This window comes from Hyla sarda, chromosome 3, assembly GCF_029499605.1.
Source record: "Hyla sarda isolate aHylSar1 chromosome 3, aHylSar1.hap1, whole genome shotgun sequence".
NCBI classification, from domain to species: domain Eukaryota; kingdom Metazoa; phylum Chordata; class Amphibia; order Anura; family Hylidae; genus Hyla; species Hyla sarda.
In genome coordinates this window covers 266,027,864-266,052,451 of record NC_079191.1, presented here as the reverse complement: position 1 = coordinate 266,052,451, position 24,588 = coordinate 266,027,864, and the positions used below count along the sequence as shown (strand labels likewise).

Genomic DNA, 24,588 nt, shown 5'->3' with positions numbered 1-24,588 from the left:
CTTGTCAGTATCTAAGTTTTTGTTTTTTTTATGTTTCCAGGAATATACCTATCTATAAATCTATACAATGCACACATTAGACTAAGTTATATGTATACCATTGTGTATCCATTTCATTAGTGCCTTGAAGATCTATGTGATATAATAGCCATTCTTTTTTAACCCTTTAACGACGCAGGACGATCACGCGATGACGATTGCTGTGATGCCCAGTATTAACCCTTCAGACGCGGCGATCAAAGTTGACCACCGCGTCTGAAACCAAAACCATGCCAGAAGCTCAGTCGGGCTGTTCGGGACCGCTGCAGTGAAATTGCGGCATCCCGAACAGCTTGAAGGACACGAGGAGGATTCCTATCTGCCTCCTGTTTGTCCGATCACTGAATGACTGCTCCTTGCCTGAGATTCAGGCAGGATCAGTGATAACACTGATCAATGCCATGTTAATGCATGACAGTGAACAGTGTAGGAAATCAGTGTGTGCAATGTTATAGCCCCCTATGGGAGCTATAACATTGCAAAAAAAAAAGAAAATAAAGTGTTAATAAATGTGATTTAACACCTTCACTAATAAAAGTCTGAATCACCCCCTTTTCCCATTAAAAAAAAGACTATGTAAATAAAAATAAATATAAACATATGTGGTATGGCCGCTTGCGTAAATGTCCGAACTATAAAAATATATTGTTAATTAAACCGCACAATCAATGGCGTACATGTATAAAAAAAATTCCAGAGTACAAAATAGCGTATTTTTGGTCACTTTTTATACCATAAAAAAATAAATGAAAAATTATCAAAAAGTCAGATCAAAACAAAAATGGTACCAATAAAAACTACAGATCACAGCGCAAAAAATAAGCCCACATCCCCATATGCGGAAAAATAAAAAAGTTAGTGATCAGAAGAGGATATTTTTAAATGTATAAATTTTCCTGCATGTAGTTATGATTTTTTCCAGAAGTACGAAAAAATCAAACCTATATAAGTAGGGCATCATTTTAACCGTATGGACCTACAGAATAATGATAAGGTGTCATTTTTTTACCGAAAAATGCTCTGCATAGAAACGGAAGCTCCCAAAAGTTATAAAATGGTGTTTTTTCTTCAATTTTGTCACACAATGATTTTTTTTTCAGTTTCACCGTGCATTTTTGGGTAAAATGACTAATGTCACTGCAAAGTAGAATTGGTGGCGCAAAAAAGAAGCCATAATATTGATTTTTAGGTTGAAAGTTGAAAGGGTTATGATTTTTAAGGTAAGGAGGAAAAAAAGAAAATGCAAAAACTGAAAAAGGGGTTAAACTATATCACCCTATACACATTTTACAGAGGGAATTACAGTACCCTTCAAAATCAGTGGGCATTCTCCTTCATGTCTCATGTGGCTCATGGATCTGAATAACCCTTTTTAGGGTACTTTCACATAGGTTTTCCAATGTGGAAATTCTGCTGCAGAATTTAAATAGCTGATTATGTACATGTAAATGTATCTTTGGGGTCGTTTCACACAGTAGAATTTCCCAAAGGAATCAAGCTTAAAAATTCAGCTACGAAATTGTGTATGCAGCAGCAGCCTAAATGGGTCAGTGGAAATCCCATTGACCACAAGGGAATTTTTAAGCTGTATTCCACTTGGGGGCCATAATTAGGTTGGGGTTCCACTCGGAAGCTTTTTACAATATTGTCCCTGCAGTTTTTGAGCCAAAGCCAGAAGTGTATTCATAATGAATGGAAAATATAAAGGGAGAACTTATACTTTTCTTTCCACACACACTACTGAGTCTCATTTTGACTTGTTTTAAGGACATTACATCAAAGTTGGATAAGCTTGTAGTGTGGTTTTCCACTTTGATTTTGAGTGTAACTCCATATCCTGACCTCCATGGGTTGATAAATTTGAATTCCATTGATAATTTTTGTGTGATTTTGTTGTCAGCACATTCAACTATGCAAAGACGAAAGTATTTCATACAATTAGTTAATTCATTCAGATCTAGGATGGGTTATCTTAGTGTTCCCTTTATTTTTTTGAGCAGTGTATTTAATATCTTTTCCAACATAACCATCTACTCAACAATTCCTAAAATAACATTTTCCTGCATTTACTGTAGGACAGCCCAGGTTTACTTAAAATGCAGAACAGGTCCCCAAATATAATGGCCTGGGGGGGGGGGGGGAGCATGCCCTTTTCCTTCCCTCACACTGCAGAGAGGTTAGATAGATTAGTTTGGATTGGGCAGAGGACTCATTCAGAATAAAAGTTCAAATTTGGCTCTGTGACAAAGTCATCATGGCCCCATTTATCAAATGAAATAAAAAGCTTTTAGAATTGATATTTTAATATACTGTATACAGCGGCACTGTACTGCTCTTTACCTAGGTGATGATGGCTATTACTTATCTTGCTGGTTTTCTTTTATTTTCATTTTCTCTTTTTTTTTTTAGGGGTGGGGAGGGGTTTGATATTTTGGAGACTTTGGAACCAATTTCCAGTGTTCCATAGAGTTATGGCCTTAACATACAATGGATTGAACATACACTGTTCGTCCTGGAAGCTATTAATATTGTAACTTTAGGGACCGCTGTAGATTGAGTGGAATTTCTCTGTAATTGCTGCTGATGTATTTCCACATAGCAGATCCCATTGGCATGCTACCAATCCTATGTACATGATATCATGTTTCCACCTATTAAGAGATTGCAAGCCTTGAATTATTTTTAATGAAAAAGTATCACAATTTTGTCTATTAATAATAAAATGACATCTGCGAGGAGCCGCAGACTGGAGACCCTTGCATTTGCCGTGTCTCGATTTCCCTGCAATGTCTTAACTGTTAAAGAAAATTTAAGCTTGATAACTAATTGTAGGCATTTACAGGCATGAAATGTTGGACCTACTCCACTTTAAAACCTTCACAAAATTTAACAAGGCTGTTGCCAGACTTAAATTTTCAAAGGATGTGTGTATTAGTCTGGATTACACATTTTCTGCCTCTTTAGTGTGTGTAATGTGTCATCAGATTGCTTTACCTGACCCAGTAAAAGTGTCAAGCGATCCATCTCCAGTTGTGGTGGTGGTTTCATTGCTGTTCATTGGCTCTGTTTTGACTGCAAGAAGAGACACTACATAGAAGAATAAGCAGAGATAAGTTTCTTTTTCTAAATTTTCAAGTGAAGCCTCATGCCCACCTTTAACTAGAAACAGCCAAAACTCATTTGTCATGCAGAAGAAAGATTAGGAAATTTGGGAAATACAGGAAGTAACAAAGGCTTAAAAGATCAGTCATGCCATAAAAAATGTTTTATTTTCTAAATGCTTAAGGGGAGATTTATCAAAACCTGTGCAGAGGAAAAGTTGCCCAGTTGTCCATAGCAACCAATCAGATCGCTTCTTTCATTTTGCACAGGCCCTTTTAAAAAATGAAAGAAGCGATCTGATTGGTTACTATGGGCAACTTTTCCTTTGCACAGGTTTTGATAAATCCCCCCCTTAGTATTATATTTGAACAGTAAACAGCTATCCACGGCATGTAAAATGGAAGCCTTTTTGACTCAATGTTTCAATGAAATTGTGTTTTAACTAGAAATATGTTTGGGTTGAACTAAGCTCAATAATCATTGTATACTTTTTTAACCAAATTGATCACTGGGTGAAGTTTTGCCAAAAATGATTTTGATCATTTTAGCCAACTGAAGACAGACGTTTAGCATTTGAAAAGTATCCGGTTGTTTTTCATCTGATACCAGGACTTTCATTCAGGAAAAGTCTTTTGTCTATGAATGATACTTTAAGAAAGAATATTCTTAGAATGTTCCCTGAATATTCCCAGTTTGTCTTTCATCTGGTGCGATACAGTGGGGATCAAAAGTTTGGGCACCCCAGGTAAAAATTTGTATTAATGTGCATAAAGAAGCAAAGGAAAGATGGAAAAATCTCCAAAAGGCATCAAATTACAGATTAGACATTCTTATAATATGTCAACAAAAGTTAGTTTTTTTTCCCATCATTTACACTTTCAAAATAACAGAAAACAAAAAAAATTTGGTGTCTGCAATAGTTTGGGCACCCTGCAGAATTTATAGCATGCAATGCCCCCTTTGTAAAGCTGAGACCTGCCAGTGTCATGGATTGTTCTCAATCCTCATCTGGGAAGACCAGGTGATGGCAATCTCAAAGGTTTTAAATGCCCAGACTCATCTCACCTTGCCCCATCAATCAGCACCATGGGTTCTTCTAAGCAGTTGTCTAGAAATCTGAAACTGAAAATAGTTGATGCTCACAAAGCTGGAGAAGGCTATAAGAAGATAGCAAAACGTTTTTGCAAAACGTTCATCAGGAACAGTGGAAGTTAAAGCAAGATCTGAAAGACCAAGAAAAATATCAGACAAAACAGCTCGCAGGATTGTGAGAAAAACTATTCAAAACCCACGTTTGACTGCACAATCCCTCCAGAAAGATCTGGCAGACTCTGGAGTTGTGGTACACTATTCCACTATAAAGAGATACTTGTACAAATATGGTCTTCATGGAAGAGTCATCAGAAGAAAACCTCTTCTACGTCCTTACCACAAAAATCAGTGTTTGAACTTTGCAAATGAACATATAGACAAGCCTGATGCATTTTGAAAACAAGTTCTGTGGTCCAATGAGGTTAAAATTTAACTTTTTGGCTGGAATGAGCAAAGGTATGTTTGGAGAAGAAGGGGAACAGAATTTAATGAAAAGAGCCTCTGTCCAACTGTTAAGCATTGTGGAGGATCAATCATGCTTTGGGGTTGTATTGTAGCCAGTGGCACAGGGAATATCTCATGAGTAGAAGGAAAAATGGATTCAACAAAATTTCAGCAAATTTTGGATACTAACTTGATGCCATCTGTGAAAAAGCTGAAGTTAAAGAGAGGATGGCTTCTACAAATGGATAATGATCCAAAACACACCTCGAAATCCACGGGGGATTACATCAAGAGGCGTAAACTGAAGGTTTTGCCATGGCCTTCACAATCTCCTGACCTCAACATAATTGAAAATTTATGGATAGACCTTAAAAGAGCAGTGCGTGACAGACAGCCCAGAAATCTCAAAGAACTGGAAGACTTTTGTAAGGAAGAATGGGAAAAGATACCTCAAACAAGAATTGAAAGACTCTTGGCTGGCTCCAAAATAGTTTACAAGCTGAGATACTTGACAAAGGGGGCAGTACAAGATATTAACTCTGCAGGGTGTCCAAACTTTTTCAGATGCCATTTTTTGTTTTCTGTTATTTTGAAAGTGTAAATGATGGAAATAAAATCTAACTTTTGTTGACATATTATAAGAATGTCTAATCTGTAATTTGATGCCTTTTGGAGATTTTTCCATCTTTCCTTGGCTTCTTTATGCACATTAATACAAACTTTTGATCCCCACTTTATATCATGTATGGCCAATCTTAACAACTGTAGCGGACAATATAGGCTAATATGGTGGGGTCTACAAAATTATTTTTCATTATATGATTGTTCATTCAACGGTTGGTCAGTCATCAACTTCTATCTAATGTGTTTGTCCACCTATAGCAAGGCTAATAGGATTGGGTTCACATATCAATTATTTGTTGTGGAATGTCAGTTGTGGAATCTGTTCGTCTCAACTTTGGCATAACATTTTCAAAGGTTTGGTAGACTTTGGTGCCTTTACATGTAAGGCACATGTATTATGTGCCTTAAACACTTTATATAAAAAGGGACTCGGCCTGCAGAGAATGTTACTGATGTGAGAGTCTCTGAAATAAATTTGGAGCAGCACTACCAGCACTACATTAAAAAAGTGCCTGGGATGTTAAAGATAAAAAAGACACAATTTTTATGACAAATCTGCAGTTGCATAAAAGTGCACCTATACAAGACAAAAATCTAGGAAACCAATGAAAAATGTACCCCAATTTTTCTGCAGATGATGGTAAAGCATTGGAGGACCTGTGTAGTCCTATGAACCAGGCCTATGGTGTAGATAGGATGCCCTCTTGTTTGAAATGATGCTTTTTATTACTATAAGGAAGTTCCAAACCGCAAGATCATAAGAGTTGATGTTTTCTTTTCACCTACTGTAGGTGATGTGGTGAATTGTGGTGAATGAATACCCTTTGGCATATCTTTGACAGTTAGACATGTAAATACTATTTTTGCAGTATAAAACAACAGACTACTATGTTATTCAATACAGTAAAAATATGTATTCTCTACAGTATAATTCTTCAATAAAACATTTTGTTCACACATTGATTTTTTTGTACCAAAAAATAGCTGTTATTTGGCCATTTTATAGCACATGGAACATGGGGAGTTGTATACATTTTATATTTTTGTATGTAACTAAGTGTACAAATCAGCCAGATGCATGGTATAAAAAAATCAGTCTTATTTGAGTGTATTTTTTTTTTTGCATACACTTTAATGTTACTATTATTTACATGTGATCATATGTATCATATTTTCTTTTAAATATATATCATACAATGTTTTATAGCACATAGATGGTTGAATAAAGGATATTATGTGGTTGATGCAGTTACTTCTCCTTCCCTTGCTTTTGTGAATGTATTAGTGATTTAAAGAAACAGCCTCCTCAAACATTTTCATTTGAGAGTATGTGAAAATGTGTTTGTGTTGCTTTACTATGTATTTGCTTAACCCCTTAAGGACACATGACGTACTGGAATGTCTTGTGTCCGCTCCCGATCTATAACGGGTCGGGCCCGGCCTCTAACAACGGCCGGGACCCGTGGCTAATAGCGCGCGGCATTGATCGCGGTGCCACGCACTATTAACCCTTTAGATGCGTCTAAAGTGAAAGTATGCCGTTTAGCTAATCGCGGCATCCCAAACAGCTTACAGGACAGCTGGAGGGTCCCTACCTGCCTCCTCGCTGTCCGATCGCCGAATGACTGCTCAGTGCCTGAGATCCAGGCATGAGCAGTCAAGTGGCAGAATCATCAATCACTGGTTTCTTATGAGAAACCAGTGATCTATGTAAAAGATCAGTGTGTGCAGTGTTATAGGTCCCTATGGGAGCTATAACACTGCAAAAAAAAGTGGAAAAAAAAAGTGAATAAAGATCATTTAACCCCTTCCCTATTAAAAGTTTGAATCACCCCCCTTTTCCCATAAAAAAAAAACACAGTGTAAATAAAAATAAACATATATGGTATCGCCGCGTGCAGAAATGTCCGAATTATAAAAATATATCATTAATTAAACCGCACGGTCAATGGCGTATGCGCAAAAAAATTCCAAAGTCCAAAATAGGTAATAAGTCCTATCAATGCAAAAATGGTACCGCTAAAAACTTCAGATCACGGCGCAAAAAATGAGCCCTCATACCGCCCCATATGCGCAAAAATAAAAAAGTTATAGGGGTCAGAAGATGACAATTTTAAACGTATTAATTTTCCTGCATGTAGTTATGATTTTTTCCAGAAGTACGACAAATTCAAACCGATATAAGTAGGGTATCATTTTAATCATATGGATTTGCAGAATAAAGATAAGGTGTCATTTTTACCGAAAAAAGTACTTCGTAGAAACGGAAGCCCTCAAAGTTACAAAACAGCGTTTTTTTTTCAATTTTGTCTCACAATGATTTTTTTTCTGTTTCACCGTAGATTTTTGGGCAAAATGACTGACATCATTACAAATTAGAATTGGTGGCGCAAAAAATAAGCCATCATATGGATTTTTAGGTGCAAAATTGAAAGAGTTATGATTTTTTAAAAGCAAGGAGGAAAAAACTAAAATGCAAAAACGGAAAAACCCTTGGTCTTTAAGGGGTTAAAAGATCAGTCCGGGTTGTGCTGCAGGTTAGTACTAACACTAATGAAGTGTATCATAATCGCAATATTTGGTAAAATATATATATATATATAAACAGCCAATGGCCCAGCACTCCGAAGTAAAGGTGATTTATTTTCTCAAGTTAAGCATTACAATGCTTCAGCTCCTCCTTGAGCAATTTTAAAGCAATGCTTCAAAATGGCTCCAGGAGGAGCTGAAACATTGTAATGCTTAACATGAGAAAATAAGTCACCTTTATTTTGGAGTTATGCGCCATTGGCTTGTTTCTATACTGTCCATGATTGGGTCCATGAGAGTGCTGGCACTGCATATACTAAAGATTGATAAGTAGTGCTGCAAACTTTGTTTGGTGTATATATAACTCTCAAAGGCAAGCCAAAACACCCTGCTCTGTACTGACGAGGTGCTACACCCCGAAACAACATTGTCTGCAGATGGGTTCTCTTCCAGGGAAACTTCTGGCTTGGCATTATATCCCAATCAGCTAAAGCTAATATGTAGGGTATCCTACCTGTGAAGGTGGTGTGATTGAGCTGATATGCATATTCCTTTTCCCAGATTGCCCAGTGGAGTACTAATGGCCTTTGAATCTCTACACAGAAGCAAAACATTTTACGACATCTAAATATCTAAATTAAGACAATCCTTTCAGGGCATTTCATCTCCGACTTGGAGACTACTTAAAAGGGTTGTCCAGGATTAGAAAATGCTGCCTCTTTCATGAAAAACAGAGCCACTCCTGGTCACAGTTTGTGGCTGATATCACAGCCAGGATTGATTGAAGTCAATAGGAATGAGCTGCAGTACTATACCTGACCTGTGGGTAGGGTTGATGCTGTTTTTTCAATAAAGTACTGTTTTAAGCATACTTGAGCGCATTGTACTCCACATCCATACATCTACGTGGTGTACCATTTTATTCTTGTTAAAGTCTTAAGGGCCTAGTTACTGTGAAAGGCCAGCCAAAAGTACACACCTGCTGGTGTTGTAGACTGTTTTAAGCATAGTGGAGCATATTGTCCTTCCCTCATATACGCACTAAGTATGTCAGGCAGAGAAGTGCCAGGGCGTGCACAAAGACGTGTCAGAGGCCTAAATTCATCAGGCGCAGGCAGAGATCGCAGCAGACTAGGGGCGAGTAACAGCAGGAGTTGCAGCGAGAGGCCTGAGCTCATTCTGCCACTATATTGTCTCCTCATGCTTCCGCCACCCCCAGGCTGTGTCCTTCAGCCACTATATGGTCTCCTCTTGCTGCTGGCAACTCTAGGCTGTGTCATTCAGCCACTACTGTATATGGTCTCCTGTTGCTGCCGCCAATTTCAGGCTGTGTCATTCAGCCACTATATTGTCTCCTCATGCTGCCACCAACTCCTGGCTGTGCCATTCAGCCACTATATGGTCTACTCATGTTTTCAGCACCTCCAGGCTGTGTCACTCAGCCATTATATGGTCTCCTCTTTCTGCCGCCAAGTCCAGGATATGTCATTCAGCCACTATATGGTCTTCTCTTGCTGCCGCCAACTCCAGGCTGTGTCATTCAGACACTATATGGTCTCCTCATGTTTCTGCCACCTCCAGGCTGTGTCACTGTACTGCCATGTGGTCTCCTCTTGCTGCTGGCACATTAAATAAAACTTTTTAGGTTCATGTATTTGAAATCTTCAATTTAAATGTTAAAAAATATCTTTAATCATTTCAATTGTGAGGCCCTATGGTATCGTCAGGCTGTTTCCACCTCCAGGCTGGGTCATTAAGCCACTATACGGTCTCCTTATGCTGCTGCCACTTCCACGCTGTGTCATTCAGGCACTATATGGTCTCCTCATACTGCCGTCACCTCCACGCTGTGTCATTCAACCACTATATGGTCCTCATACTGATGCCACCTCCAGGCTCTGTCATTGTGCCACTCTGCAACAGTGATTCTAATAGCGACGCATCTAATCTGCTAATCTGCATGTCATACTGAATAACAGTATTATTTCACTAACCAAGCACACACCCTATGAGTGTTAAAGCAAGGCAAATTGTTCTACACCTCTATTGAGGCTCTCTGTAGGCCAGAAAAAGCTGTTTTCAATAGAGATCCACCGCAAATAAATTTGGACTGAAACAATTTTTTTCGGAAAATTCAGCGAATCGGCCGAATCAAATTTTTCTAAAATTCACTCATCTCTAGTAGCCTCCATGGGGCCCCTGAAAAGAGGGTGCTCATACCAGTTTTGTCTTCTAACCAACTTAAAGGGTGATGAAATCCTGTACGGTTTTCACTGGTGCTCCATGTTAGCAAACAAAGAAGATAAAGATAAGTTCAGAGCATCAGAACTATGTCTAAAATTTTTAGGAATGTTGTGGTGTCAATCAGCACCTGAAAAAAGTTTTATTTATATTTTCCTTTATAGGAAGCCCCTGTCTTTTATGTATTTTGCTGACCAAAGTAATTTCTATACTTACTATGTCAGTTAACTTGACAACATATTCTTTCAAGGCCCTCATAATATAAACAAATATTGTAATCTGTTATTAAAAGTGGTTTAAAATGGTTTCTTTATACAAGTCGTACATGTGACAAGATAAAACTATGCCAGTGTCGACTGCCTGGTTTTGAAATACAACCTTGTGAAGTCTTTTACACCTAATTGATTTGACAGGTGCCAATCACAAATTACACATATTTTTGTAGGGCATAAATACTTTACTTTGTGCCAAGACGGGATGATTTATCTTTAGTATTTACAGCATGATAAAGGAGAAAGGAAAAATGAGCAGATGCTAAGAGCATACCCAGAGTATTTTATATACTTTGATTTCATCTAGTGTCAGATAGTCTAGATTACAGTAGCATTCAGCAATAAGCATTCCATAAGCCTACACAACTGACTGTAAGAACTGGCTGACCTTCTCAGTAGTAACCCTATTAGTGTCCTCATCATTGTCCAGATCCAAACAAATAATAGTAAAATTGCTCTATCTATACTGAAAACTAAAAACAAGTGCACTCTTGCTGTATTTATTTTTTGAGATCAAGGAATCTATGTTGTAAAATCATTTTCTCAAGGAATGAAGAAAATAATGCCAAAAAGGTTGTCCTACAGCACGTAGTTGGGGGCTCTGGCTGGGATTCAGACAAAACAATTATACTCACCTTTCCCATTCCCAGCTGCCTTTGTCCTGACAGTCCCTGCTGTCAGGATGAACATAGCAGGTGATCAGAGCAGGTAAGTACCATTTGTTTTATACCAATCAGAGCTCATAAGCCACATTTATGTAGAATGGGACAACGCATTTTATTAGGAAAGCTATTATTTTCTTTCATTAATATATGACTTATGAGTTTATTTAAATGGGTACTCCAGCCCTAAAACATCTTATCCCCTATCCACAGGATAGGGGATAAGATGTCTGGTTGCGGGGGTCCCACCACTGGGAACCCCCGCAATCTGTCATTGCGCACTTACCTTTGTGAGCTCTCCGCAGCGCTGGAGACTCCAAATGTGTAGCGTGATGACCATGGGGCTGGAGTATTGTGATGTCACGACTCCGCCCCCGTGTGATGTCATTCCCCGCCCCCTCAATGCAAGTCTATGGGAGGGGGTGTGATGGCCGTCATGCCCCCTCCCATAGACTTGCATAGAGGGGGCAGGGCATGACATCACAATGGGGGCAAAATCATGATGTCATGATACTCTGGCTCCATGGTCCTCCCGCTACACATTTGGAGCCTCCAGAGCTGCGGAGAGCTCACAAAGGGGGGTGTGCAATGACAGATTGCGAGGGGTCCCCAGCGGCAGGACCTCTGCGATCAGACATCTTATCCTCTACTTTGGATAGGGGATAAGATGTATTAGGGCCGGAGTACCCCTTTAAGAGATATCTTTTCCCCTGGATTGTCATATGGATGTTTCTGTCATTCTTAACCTGTTATGGTTGAAGGGCGTACAGGTACTCCCTTGCATCCTGGTACTTAAAAACCAAGGGCCTACCTGTACGCCCTGAGTCCTTAAGCAGCTTGGAAGCAAGCGCAGGAGCTGCCCTCGCTTCAGAACCGTAAGTGTCAGCTACTATCAGTAGCCGGACACTCACTGTCAATGCCGATCATGGTGTCTAAAGTGAAACTAAAAATCTCCGGTAGCTCAGAGGGGCTCACGAAACCCCCGCAACGTGATGATGGGGTTCCATGAGCTAAAATGGTGGAGGAGGGTCACCTTACCTCCCTTCTGCTGCTAATCGCTGATTCACTGATGTAGCCTGGCTTAGCCAGGTTATATCAGTGGATTGCTGATCACACAGTGTAATGCTATTCCATAGGCATAGCATTATACAGTAAATGAAAACTAATGATTGCATATAAAAAGTGTAAAAAAATTATAATAATTCTAAAATTATATAAAACTCCCTTCACTTAAAAAACATAAAATGACCCTTATTTTCCCATTTTACGAAAAGAAAAACAAAAAAGTTAACATATTTGGTATTGTCATTTGTGTAAATGTCCAAACTATTAAACTATTAAATAATGTTTATGATCCCGCATGGTAAACGACGTTAACGTAAAAAAAATATATGAAACACCAAAAATACAGATTTTCAATGACATCATATATCAGAAAAAATGTGTTTAAAAAGCATTCAAAAAGTCACATCAAAGCAAAACAAGTACAGCTGAAAACTATACATCATGATGCAAAAAAATTAGCCCTCATACATATACAGAAAAATAAGAAAGTTATACGGTCAGAATAGGACAATTTTATGCATTAGAGTCTTGTTAAAACAAAGTTTGCAATTTTTTAAAGTAGTACAATAATAGAAAAACTATATAAATTGGATATCGTTTTATCGCATTGACCTACAGAAAAAAGATAATGTGTAATTTTTACCATAAAGTGCACACATTTTTTGGTTTCATGTAAAGATGAGGGAACTTTTGAAAAATGTGTCTGATTTGCCCAATTTTTTGAAAAAAATTGGTTCGATACGAATTTATTTGTGGTTAATCTATATAAAAAATAGCTATTTCTGGACTACAGAGAGCCTCAATAGGGGTGTAGAACCCTTTGCTTTGTTCTAATGCATATGGAGTGTGCTGGAGTAGTGAAATAATACTGTTATTTAGAATGACATGCAGATTACAGGCATTGCTTTTAGAATCACTGCCGCAGAGCGGCATACTGACAGAGCCTAGAGGTGGCATCAGTATGAGGAGGCCATATAGTGGCTGAATGACACATCGTGGAGGTGTTGGCAGAATGAGGAGACCATATAGTGGCTGAATGACACAGAGTGGAGGTATTGGCAGCATGAGGAGACCATATAGTGGCTGAATGACACAGCGTGAAGGTGTTGGCATCATGAGGAGACCATATAGTGGCTAAAGGACATAGCATGGAGGTGTTGGCAGCATGAGGAGACCATATAGTGGCTGAATGACACAGAATGGAGGTTTTGACAGCATGAGGAGACAATATAGTGGCTAAAGGACACAGCGTGGAGTTGTTGACAGCATGAGGAGACCATATCGTGGCTGAACGACACAGCTTGGATGTGGCTGAAGCACGAGGAGACCATATAGTGGCTGAATGACACAGCGCGGAGGTGCTGGCAGCATGAGGAAACCACATAGTGGCTAAATGACACAGCGTGGAGGTGTTGGCAGCATGAGGAGACCATATAGTTGCTGAATGACACAGCCTGGAGCCGGCAGCAGAGTGGACACTAAGGCTTCACAATCCCTAAGATTAAAAGATGAATTTTGAAATTTAAATTGAAGATTTATGGTAGCTACTGCAACCATAACATTGTTTAGGCCCAAGCTAAGGCCCAACAGCATCAGTAAACCATATATTGGCTGAATGACACAACGTGGAGGTGTTGGCAGCATGAGGAGACCATATAGTGTTTGAATGGCACAGCCTGGAGGTGGCTGAAGCATGAGGAGACCATATAGTGTCTGAATTGCACAGCCTGGAGGTGGCTGAAGCATGAGGAGACCATATAGTGGCTGAATGGCACAGCCTTGGGTTTATGGAAGCATGAGGAGACCATATCGTGTCTGAATGGCTCAGCCTGGAGTTGGTGGCAGATGAGGAGACAATAGGGCCTCACAATCTCTAAAAATAAAGGATGAATTTTCAAATTTCCATTGAAGATGTATGGTACCTAGTGTTACCATAAACATAGAAAGGTAATGTCCTAGGTACAGCAGCATCACTAAACCATGTAGTTGCTGAATGACACAGACTGGAGCTGGCTGAAGCATGCAGTAAACCATATATTGGATGAATGGCACAGCCTGGAAGTGGCTGAAGCATCAGTAAAACATATATTGGATGAATGGCACAGCCTGGAGGTGACTGAAGCATCAGTAAACCATATATTGGATGAATGGCACAACGCGAGGGTGGCTGAAGCATCAGTAAACCATATATTGGATGAATAGCACAGCCTGGAAGTGGCTGAAGCATCAGTAAACCATATATTGCATGAATGACACAGCCTGGAAGTGGCTGAAGCATCAGTAAACCATATATTGGATGAAGGACACAGCCTGGGGGTGTTGGCAGCATGAGGAGGCCATATAGTTGCTGAATGACACAGCCTGGTGCTGGCATCAGCATAAACAGACACTAGGGCTTCATAATCCATAATATTAAAAGATGAATTTTGAAATTTAAATTGAAGATTTATTTTAGCTAGCGCTACCATGAAAATGTTTCGGCCCAGTGCCAGCAGCATCAGTAAACCATATATTGGTGGAATGACACAGCCTGGAGGTGGCTGAAGCAGCATCAGGAGACCATATAGTGCCTGAATGACACAGCCTAGAGTTGGCTGAAGCATGAGAAGAGACCATATAGTGGCTGAATGAGACAGCCTAAAGTGGCAGGAGCAGCATCAGGAAAGTTCTGAAATGAAAATGACCCGGTGACAGAGGGGTGTGGTGGGTGGCAATACCAGTACCTGGTGATGAAGGTGGGTGAAAAAAGGTCTGATGCAGAGGAATGTTTGTAACTGGGGAGCAGCGCCTTAAATCTGCTTGGCACTATCCATATTTGTGAAGTGTTGGTGTGGCACCATGTTCAATCTACTCTGATGCATCAGGCGTTGGTGGTTGGAAATCCTGGCTGATCCATGCCTGATTCATCTTCACAAAGGTCAATCTCTCCACATTTTTCGGGAAAGAGTTCTCCTTGGGGTGATTATGGATCCCGCAGTACTAAACACCCGCTCTGATGGCACACTACTGGCCGGGCAAGACAGCTTCTCCAGGGCAAACTCTGCTAGTTGCGGCCACAAATCAAGTTTGGCTGCCCAGAAGTCCAGAGGATCTTCAAGATGTGTTGGCATGGGCATGTCAAGGCATGCCACCACCTGCTGGTTCAGGTCCTGATCCAGGTCTGCATGCTGCTGATTAGTTGCTTCACTATGCGGGTGAAGAAAGCTACTCATCAGCGACTGTAGACTCAGGCTGTTACTGATGGAGCTGATAATGCTCCTGCCACCCCACCCCTCTCCAGCTGCCATGGCAGTGGAAGGTGAGCGCAGGCCCCCCCCCCCCCCGATTCAGACCTGCAAGAGGATGGACGATGGCACCGATAGGCATCGGCCAACTGACTACATAGGATGCCTCTGTAGTAGGTCACTTTGTCCTCCCTCTCAGTGGGTGTACAAAAGGTCCCTATTTTGTGGCGGTAGCGAGGGTCCAATAAGGTGGAGATCCCGAAGTCATCCCGCTGCCGAATGGTGACAATTAGGCTGTCACTATGCAAGTAAGTAAGCATGCATCGTACCATTTGTACAAGTGACTTAGAGGGACTCGCTTCCTCCATCTCCACTGCATACTGCCACAGTGTCTGGGTCCTCTGTCTTGCCTTCCTCATAACCCTCTAGCTCCTCTGGCTGCTCCTGCTCCTCCTCTCCTGTCAGATTACTAGAAAAACCGCCCATTTGGCAAAACCTAAACTGTGCTTCACTGTGCCCCCCATCCTCCTCCAGCTCAGCCCCCACAGGGCTCATGTGGCTGTGAGATGTAGGCGCCACGTCTCCAGTGCCCTGACCAGCCATCGCTTCCAAAACATGTTGTAAGAAATGAAGCAGTGGAATGAGGTCGTTCATCCCGTAATCCTGGCAACTTACTAATAATGTGGCTTCCTCAAAAGGCCTGAGCAAACAGCAGGTGTCACGTATGAGCTGCCCCTGGTTCACTTTGAAGTTACACAGGGGAGTATCCCTATCCGCTTGGATGATCAAGAAATCGGTGATGGCTTTTCTCTGTTCGTACAGTCGGTCCAACATATGGAGAATGGAATTCCAACTTGTGGCAACGTCACAAATCAGAGGGATACCGTTCTGATGCTGCAGCTCAAGGAGGGTGTGCTTTGCAGTTTTGCACTCGGCTCTCAATTGCGACCGGCTTCATCAACAAGTGTCTGTACGTCACTGATGTCCTCCTCAAGTTCCTCAACAGTGTTTGCTTTAGGACCCTGAACCCTGGCAACACCGCCTCCCATGTCACTCTCCTCGTCACTACTTGCCCGCCTAGAGGAGGAAGCATCTGAAGTCTCCTTCACTTGTTGGCTGGGCAGTAGCTGCTGACTGTCCTCTATTATATCGTCCTTAGTGAATAGTGGAGCTGAACCCACGGCATAAGATACTTCTGTAGGGGAGGGAACAGCATGGGACAGAGGCAATGGGAGGACAGGGACTGAGGGTTAGGTCTGAGGAACCCACCGACTGTTGACTGGGGGTATCAGATGTCACTTGTGATGAAGTGGATGACTGTGTTAAACAATTGATGATGGCAGATGGGTTTCTGGTCGAGACACGACCGCTAGCTGATACCGGGAGCTCAGGCCCCTCGCTGCGACTCCTGCTGCCACTCGCCCCTAGTCTGCTGCGACCTCTGCCTGATGAATTTAGGCCTCTGCCACTCCTCTGTGCACGTCCCGCCACTTCCCTCTGTAACACTCACGTTTCAGAAGACAGGAATTCCGGTGGATGTGGATCCGCTGGATCTGTGTGGCAGATGACTCGGAGCGTACCAGGGAGCGGAGACTAAGGTGCCGCTGGTTTTCACCAGAGCCCGCCGCACAGCGGAATGAACTTGCTGCGGCAGGCGGCACCCAGGTCGCTACTCCTGGCATGGCTCGACTACACTGGCGGCTGAGGAGATGAGAGGCACAGGAGGGATAAGGCAGCTCATAGTCAGAATAGCAAAATGTCAAGGCAGGCAGCAAAGTAGCATAGTCAGGATGTACCAGGAGGTCAGTAGGCAGGCAGCAGAGGAGCAAGGTCAAGTCACAGAGCAAAGGATCAGATACACGGTAAGGCAACTCTCAGGAATGCTTTCTCTCAGGCACAAGGCAACAAAGATCCGGCAGGGAAGTGAGGAGGGTAGAGGAATTTATCAATGAGCCATAGGTGAATTGCACTAATGAGTGCACTGACCCTTAAAATCTTAAAGCTCCGGTGCGCTGCCTGACATACTTAGTTCGTATATGTGGGGAGTACAATACGCTTCTCTACGCTTATAAAAGTATTTGTCTAGAACAGAAGCAGGAGTGTACTTTTGCCTGGGCTTTTACAGTATCTAGGCCCTTGACAGATTAACAGGTACAAAATAGTACTCTACTTACATGTAGGTATGTGGTATGCACTTATGAGGGCAGAACAATGCGCTACAGTACACTTAAAAAAGTATCTGAGTAAAAACACCAGGCGGTGAGTACTTTTGCCTGGACTTTCCCAGTATCTAGGCCCTTGACAGATTAACAGGTACAAAATAGTACACTACTTAGATGTAAGTATGTGGTATGCACTCATGAGGGCAGAAAAAATGCGGTACAGTATTCTTAAAAAAAAACATATTTTTGCACAACACCAGCAGTACACACCAGTGCTGCAGCACAAAAAAAGCTGTGTACTAAACACAAAATTGTACTCTGTCAAAGACTATTAGGAATGGACTACTGGGTATTATACCGTCTACAGACTAGTATAACCAGCAGATAATTTGTTGTGGAATAAAGACACAGAATTGCGCTGAAAAATTATTCCTGCCTCCTCTGCTAAGGTTTATGACGTTGAGGCAGCTTGTTGAAATGTATGAGGCAACACTCAGCTATCTGCCCCTCTCTGTAATACAATACTGAAGAAAGTGACTGGGAGGTTATTGGCTGAAGTAAAAATCCTTTTGCAGTGAAAAAAACACTGCTCTCTGTTCACCAGAACGCTGATGTGACTAGGATGTGAAACGCTGCTGGAATGCGCTTTTCTGTGTAACACAAACACTGCTCTTTGTTCACCAGAACGCTGATGTGACTAGGATGTGAAACTCTATGCAGTGTAATGAATAATAAGCAAAATGGCTGCCGAATATATAGGGCTGTGACATTGATGAGGATGACCAGTATGGTTTTGATTACTGATCAATATACATATATATATATATATATATATATATATACATATATATATATATATATATATATATATATATATATTAAAAATAGATATATGCTAAAATTCTGCAGAAAAACATTATTTCCTTATGAGACATATCAGCTTTCTATGAAGACCTTGGAACAAGGCCAAAAGAAGCAAGATAAGAAGAGGCTGAAAGTTGGAAGACAAAATATTTGAAGAGATATAAACCGTGTAGAAGGGCAGATATATCCGGAATTTTCCAGTAGAAGAGAGAGAGGGCAGCATAAGTGAACTATGGTCAAGAAAGAAACCAATGCTTATTGTGCTAATATATAGAGACGCAATATTCAAATAACCAATCAAAAAATAACATGATGATTTTGACATGATAACTAGCCTCTAGAGAAGACCCGAATAGTTCACCGGCGAATAGTTCCCAGCGAACATAGCTTGTTCGCCGCGGCGGGCGAACATATGCGATGTTCGGTCCGCCCCCTATTCGTCATCATTGAGTAAACTTTGACCCTGCACCTCGCAGTCAGCAGACACATTCCAGCTAATCAGCAGCAGACCCTCCCTCCCAGACCCTCCCACCTCCTGGACAGCATCCATTTTAGATTCATTCGGGAAGCTGCATTCTTAGTGAGAGGAGGGACAGTGTTGCTGCTGCTGATTTAATAGGGAAATCGATAGCTAAGCTAGTGTATTTAGTGTCCACTACAGTCCTGAAGGACTCATCTGATCTCTGCTGTAAGGACAGCACCCCAAAAAGCCCTTTTTAGGGCTAGAATATCAGTCTGCTTTTTTTTTTCTCTGTACAACCTAATTGCAGTTGCCTGCCAGCGTGTGTGTCAGGCTCACAGCGTTTACTGTGCCCACTTGCCCAGTGCCGCCACTCATATCTGGTGTCACAATAGCTTGCATTTAAAAAAAAAAAAGGGGGCTTGTTGTCACCTTTCGGGGACCCTTGGTGTTGTACGTGGCTGGGTGGAAGAAGAGACCTTCAATGACATCAGTGAGGACAAGGAACGGGACATGGCTAGCTTGGTATCCAACCTTATGCAAATGGGGAGTTTGCGGTTGTGCAAATGGACTGTTTGCAGTTGTTTGCGGTGCGTTAAACGGGAGTTTGGTCTGTCACTGCGAAGCGGGCGTAACCCTTGCACTACCTGATTGATACAACATCATACCTGATGTTTTAAAGCACGTTATTCCACATAATTTAGGAATGTTTGGTGATTTATGCCCTTTATGGATTAAAACCAGACTCTGCATCAACTATGTCATTTTCCATGGGAGTTTTGCCCCCTATGTAATTTTCCATGGGAGTTTGTTAGTCCCCTTGAAACAACTTTTCCATCACTATTGGGGCCAGAAAGAGTCGCTGTGGGTTTTAAAATTCGCCTGCCTATTCAAGTCTATGGCAGTTCGCCCCGTTCGTTGCCGCTTGCGTTGCCGCTTGCGAACGGAAAGTTTTATGTTTGCGACATCTCTACTAGCCTCCCTTTTTTGTCAATTGTAAAAAACCAATGTACTTCTGTATAATAAAGATAACTCCTTGAAACAGCTCCTTAGCCAGTATGCTGAGAAGGAGATATGTACCAACATTTTGTTTGGTGTTTATTTCTTGTGTTGACACTCAGCAGTATACAGTGGCAGTCACACACAGTTTAGGGCCTAACTAGCAGCCATCCTTGACAATATCACAGGGGAGACTGGCTGCTGATCAGTACAGATCACAGCATCGGCGGCAATGCGCATGTTAAAACAGATGATCGGATCACCCGCAGCGCAACGGGGATCCGATCATCTGTAATGGCGGATGGAGGTCCCCTCTCCTGCCTCCGTCCGTCTCCTGGCATCTCCTGCTCTGGTTTGAGATCGAGCAGACCAGAGAAAATCACCGATAATACTGATCAGTGCTATGTCCTGTGCATAGCACTGAACAGTATTAGCAATCAAATCATTGCTATAGATAGTCCCCTGTGGGGACATAAAAAGTGTAAAAAAAAGTTGAAAAATTTAAAAATAAAAAGTTAAAAAGATGTGAAAAATCCCCTCCCCCAATAAAAATGACAATTGTTTGTTTTTCCCATTTTACCCCCAAAAAGCGTATATTTTTTATAAACATATTTTGAATCGTCGTGTGCGTAAATATCCGAACTATCAAAATATAATGTTAATGATTCCATACGGTGAACGGCGTACATGTAAAAATAAAAAAAAAGTCCAAAAATGCTGCATTCTTGTCACATTTTATTCCAAAAAAAATTTGATAAAAAATGATCAAAAAGTTTTATATATGCAAATGTGATATTGATGAAAATTACAGATGTTGGCGCAAAAAATGAGCCCTCATACCGCTCTATAAAAAGAAAAATGAAAAAGTTATAGGTGGTCAAAATAGGGCAATTTTAGATGACTGATTTTGTACAAAAAGTTTTAGATTTTTTTTAAGCAGTACAAAAATATAAAAGTATCTAGCTATGGGTATCATTTTAATCATATTGACCCACAGAATAAAGAACACGTCATTTTTACCATAAATTGTACAGTGTGAAAACGAAACCCTCCAAAATGTGCAAAACTGTGGTTTTCATTAAAATTTCCTCCCTAAAAAAATATTTTTTGGGGGTTCGCTGTACATTTTATGGTAAAATGAGAGGTTTCATTACAAAGTACAATTGGTCACGCAAAAAACAAGCCCTTATATAGGTCTGTAGATGGAAATATAAGAGTTATGGATTTTAGAAGGTGAGGAGGAAAAAAAAACTAAAATGCAAAAATAAAATTGGCTTTGTCCTTAAGGTCAAAATTGGCTTGGTCCTTAAGGGGTTAAATGGGACTTAGTCAGAAGTGACACTATGTAAAAAAAAAAAAAAAAAAAAGAGCCACTGTATAGCCTGCTTCATCCTAATAGGTGGGAGGAGACACAGTACTAAAGTTCCCATAAACATATGGCATAAACTGATGGCATATCCCTATTCAGAAATAACTAGAATTGGACTGGCATTTGTTGAAAGAAGAAATAATTTTGAGGACCTCCTTCCACCTATATTTAAAAATGCATGTCAACTTTTTGTTCCAAACTCAGCTCCAGATTTGGTTGTCTGCTGTTGCCCCTTTTAGGCTCTGTTATATCCATTAGTGTGCTAGAACCTGATTACAACATAGGATGCTATGGTATGCTAGTGGACCAGTCTGACCCTGGCCATCACTTAATATGAGAAAATGCTATTTAAATTTCCATCACAAAGCTGCAAAGACTTTTACATTAAGTAAACAGCAGGCCCTTGAGCAAGCTATATAAAATCCATGTTGGGATCATGTTTGTAATGTATATCATCTGTGGGAATATTTTACTGAGATAAATTAAATAGTTTAAAATACTTAAGTGAACAAAGACACATTAAATATTAACTGCTCTTACTTAGACTAATTTATCAGAAAAAAAAACCAGTATCGTATTACGCTCTTCTTCCCATATCAAATAACAGCACCTTAATCAGTAGTCTTCCTCCTTTGTTGATGTAAATTACAGCATTTAAAGGCACTGAGCAGAAATGTGAACATTTTGCATTTTTATGTATTTTAGAAAACAAATGTTTTTCTTATCATTTTTTACACTTAAGTATGATAAAATCCTAGTTTGGAAACATGTTTGAGAAGAAAGTCTACTGTATACTGCTGCTGACATATCTGACTGCTAGTGGATATATCAGCAAGGCAAACTTCATATGTCTTCTTTCTAACATTTTATTTCAGTCTGTATTGGTGTTGAACGTGTTTTACACATTCACCTCTGAAGAAATTACATATTAAAAAGGATTTTCATAAATAACAATTTTTTAATGTCACCTTGTTAGATACAGACATGATCCATTGAGAACCTTACAGGGCTGTGGGAAATTTAAAGAGGTATTCTGTATTTGTTTTTTAGATGACTATGCTACAGGGGCTGTAAAGTTAGTGTAGTTCATATTACAATTCATATGGGATCGTTTACCCAATCATTTTTTTGCCAGCACACAAAATTAGTGTTGTTTCAGCTTTTCCCAGGTTAGAGTGCAGCATGAGACATGACATCACTAGTCAGGTGTTGAAAGGAAGCCTGTCTTTGCTTCAATGGGTGAAGCGACCACTGGGGGGGAGGGGGGGGGGGAATCATTCTCCACAGAGCTGCAAGGAATTGTAGCTCAGCTTTACTGCAGTGGGTGTGGTGGCTCATGTGTGAGAGGGAGAAAAGTGACCTCACACTTACAAACAAGGGATCCTGGAACTTGTAGTTGGAGGGAAAGAACTCCAATAGGAAAAGCCAGTTCACAAAAAGAAAGCAGCAGTGTTATGGTAGACTTACAGTGTAGCCATTTATGCAAAGCCAAGCACGGATCCTTCCTAAGCATGTCCATTACCGTCTAGCAGGTACTAAAGTTCCCTTTATGGTGCATAATAGTGTTGGGCACGAATATTAGCAATTAAAATTTTTATCGCGAATATCACAAATTCGCGAATTTAGCGAATATATTCACTATATATTCGAAATTACGAATATTCACTTTTTTCCGCATATGTGCATATTCACATATGTGAATATTCGCAAATGTGCATATTCGCATATGTGAATATTCGCATATTCCTTCTTTTCATTTGTGGGCCAATTAGAATGATGTAAATACACTTGTCAGAGGTAATCAACAACATCCCTAACAACCAATAGTAAAGTTGCCCACCCCTAACTGTTTTCTTCCTCGAATACTTGAATATGCGAATATTCACACATGCGAATATATGCATATGCGAATATTCACGTATGCGAATATAACGAATACTCGAATATTCGTCTATATATTTACGAGAGTGTTGTGCTCTGTTCCCCTAGATGTCCCTTTAGCTTTTTCTTTTTGCACCGAACGGACGCTTTGAATGGGGTCTGGCAGGTTTCTGTCAGGTGTCTGTTGTGTTAGCATTGGAAAAGTTGACTGCTTGCAGTATTTTTTTTCTTCTCTAAAGACTCAGCGGCAGAGCTCCTTACAAGGTATATGAATGTTAGCCATAGTGTTAAAGGAAAACGGTCACCCGTTCACCCACACTAGATCCAACACACTATAACACCAGGTTATTGTGCAGGTGAACAGGAGACCGATGCCTAATATACACACCTGCAGTCTGGTGCCCGGTCACTCTGTAGGTCGGCTTCTTTCTGTGCTGAAGGCGGGCCTGCCTGCTAGATTTGAATATTCATGGTTGCTAGGCACAACTACTCATGTGACCAGCGACCATGAGGGCCTACCTCCAGCGCGCAATTCAGCACAGAAAAACTGCAGCTATGTATATTAGTCAGAGAGCCCGCATCAGTCTGCTGTTCACCCGCACTATAACTCAGTGTATTGGGTTTAGTGTGGGTGAACGGGTGACAGTTTACCTGAAAGCCACTTATCATGATTGGATCTGGACATCTGTTCATTCAAATAACTGGCATGTGATGACAAATTTTAAAACTTAGAAGCCTTTACCGTGTAACATAATGAAATTTGTAAGGCTGGGTTCACACTGCATTTTGTGTTTATGTTTCTCCGCTCCTGTTTTATTATGTTTAATTTTAAAAGTGTAGCAGACTATGCTAAAAAAAAATTTAATAAAGTATAAAAATTAATTTTTGTTTTTTTTGTTTTTTTTTCTTTTTTTCCTTAATAATGTAGGTAAATTGGAAAAGGATTCTGCTGTATGGCATAAAGTAGTATTATCCCCTTAACCCTTTGAGGACCAAGGGACGTATTTGTCCCATGTTTTTAATTGCCTGTATCAGGCAATTAAAAACATGGGACAAATACGTCCCTTGGTCCTCAAAGGGTTAATAGGTATAAAACGTATACGTTAAATGTAAGCAAAAACACAGTGGGGACCAAGCCTAAGACTGAAAAAAGACATTCATTCATCTAGTTCAACTTATTACCCTGCAGTTTTGATCCAGAAAAGAAAATCTTTAATATAAAAGAGAAAGTTCACCGAAGGTGCCAAGGTGCCACTATATGTCACAACAGAACAAAGAGGTGCATAAACTCATAGATATTAATGGCTTAATATCCTGATATTATAGAGAAAATTTATAAAGAGAGTATCTTGATTCTCAACTTTGTAGAAAAGTCTGAAATTAAAATTAGGGAAAGACACTGCAAACCACACGAAAAATGTAGCTGGAAATAAACACCATCATCAGAAAGCCTCAAACACCATGCATAGTACTAGTATGGTTCCTACTTGTTGCAGAAGAGGGTGTGCTGCAACTGAGCAGCCAGTCAGCTGTATTTAGGACAGTCATATTCTCCCCTG

General features: G+C 40.5%; 1 protein-coding gene across 10 annotated transcripts in view; it reads right to left on the bottom strand.

The window, feature by feature from the left end:
• The window catches only part of EYA4 (EYA transcriptional coactivator and phosphatase 4), a 401,807-nt gene that overhangs the window by 116,948 nt on the left and 260,271 nt on the right, over positions 1 to 24,588 (bottom strand). For 3 of the 10 annotated variants that reach the window (XR_008891352.1, XM_056566571.1, XM_056566573.1), the window contains one exon: positions 3,034 to 3,126. The exons of 2 other annotated variants lie outside the window; for them this stretch is intronic. Coding sequence is in view for 7 of the 8 variants with exons in the window: in XM_056566571.1 (XP_056422546.1) it covers positions 3,034 to 3,126 (93 nt within the window). In the remaining variant the exon portion in view is untranslated. Of the gene's footprint in view, positions 1 to 98; positions 188 to 3,033; positions 3,127 to 23,417; positions 23,446 to 24,516; positions 24,586 to 24,588 lie in introns of those variants that run through there. 5 more of the 10 variants (XM_056566572.1, XM_056566580.1, XM_056566579.1 and 2 more) reach the window with 4 other exon arrangements.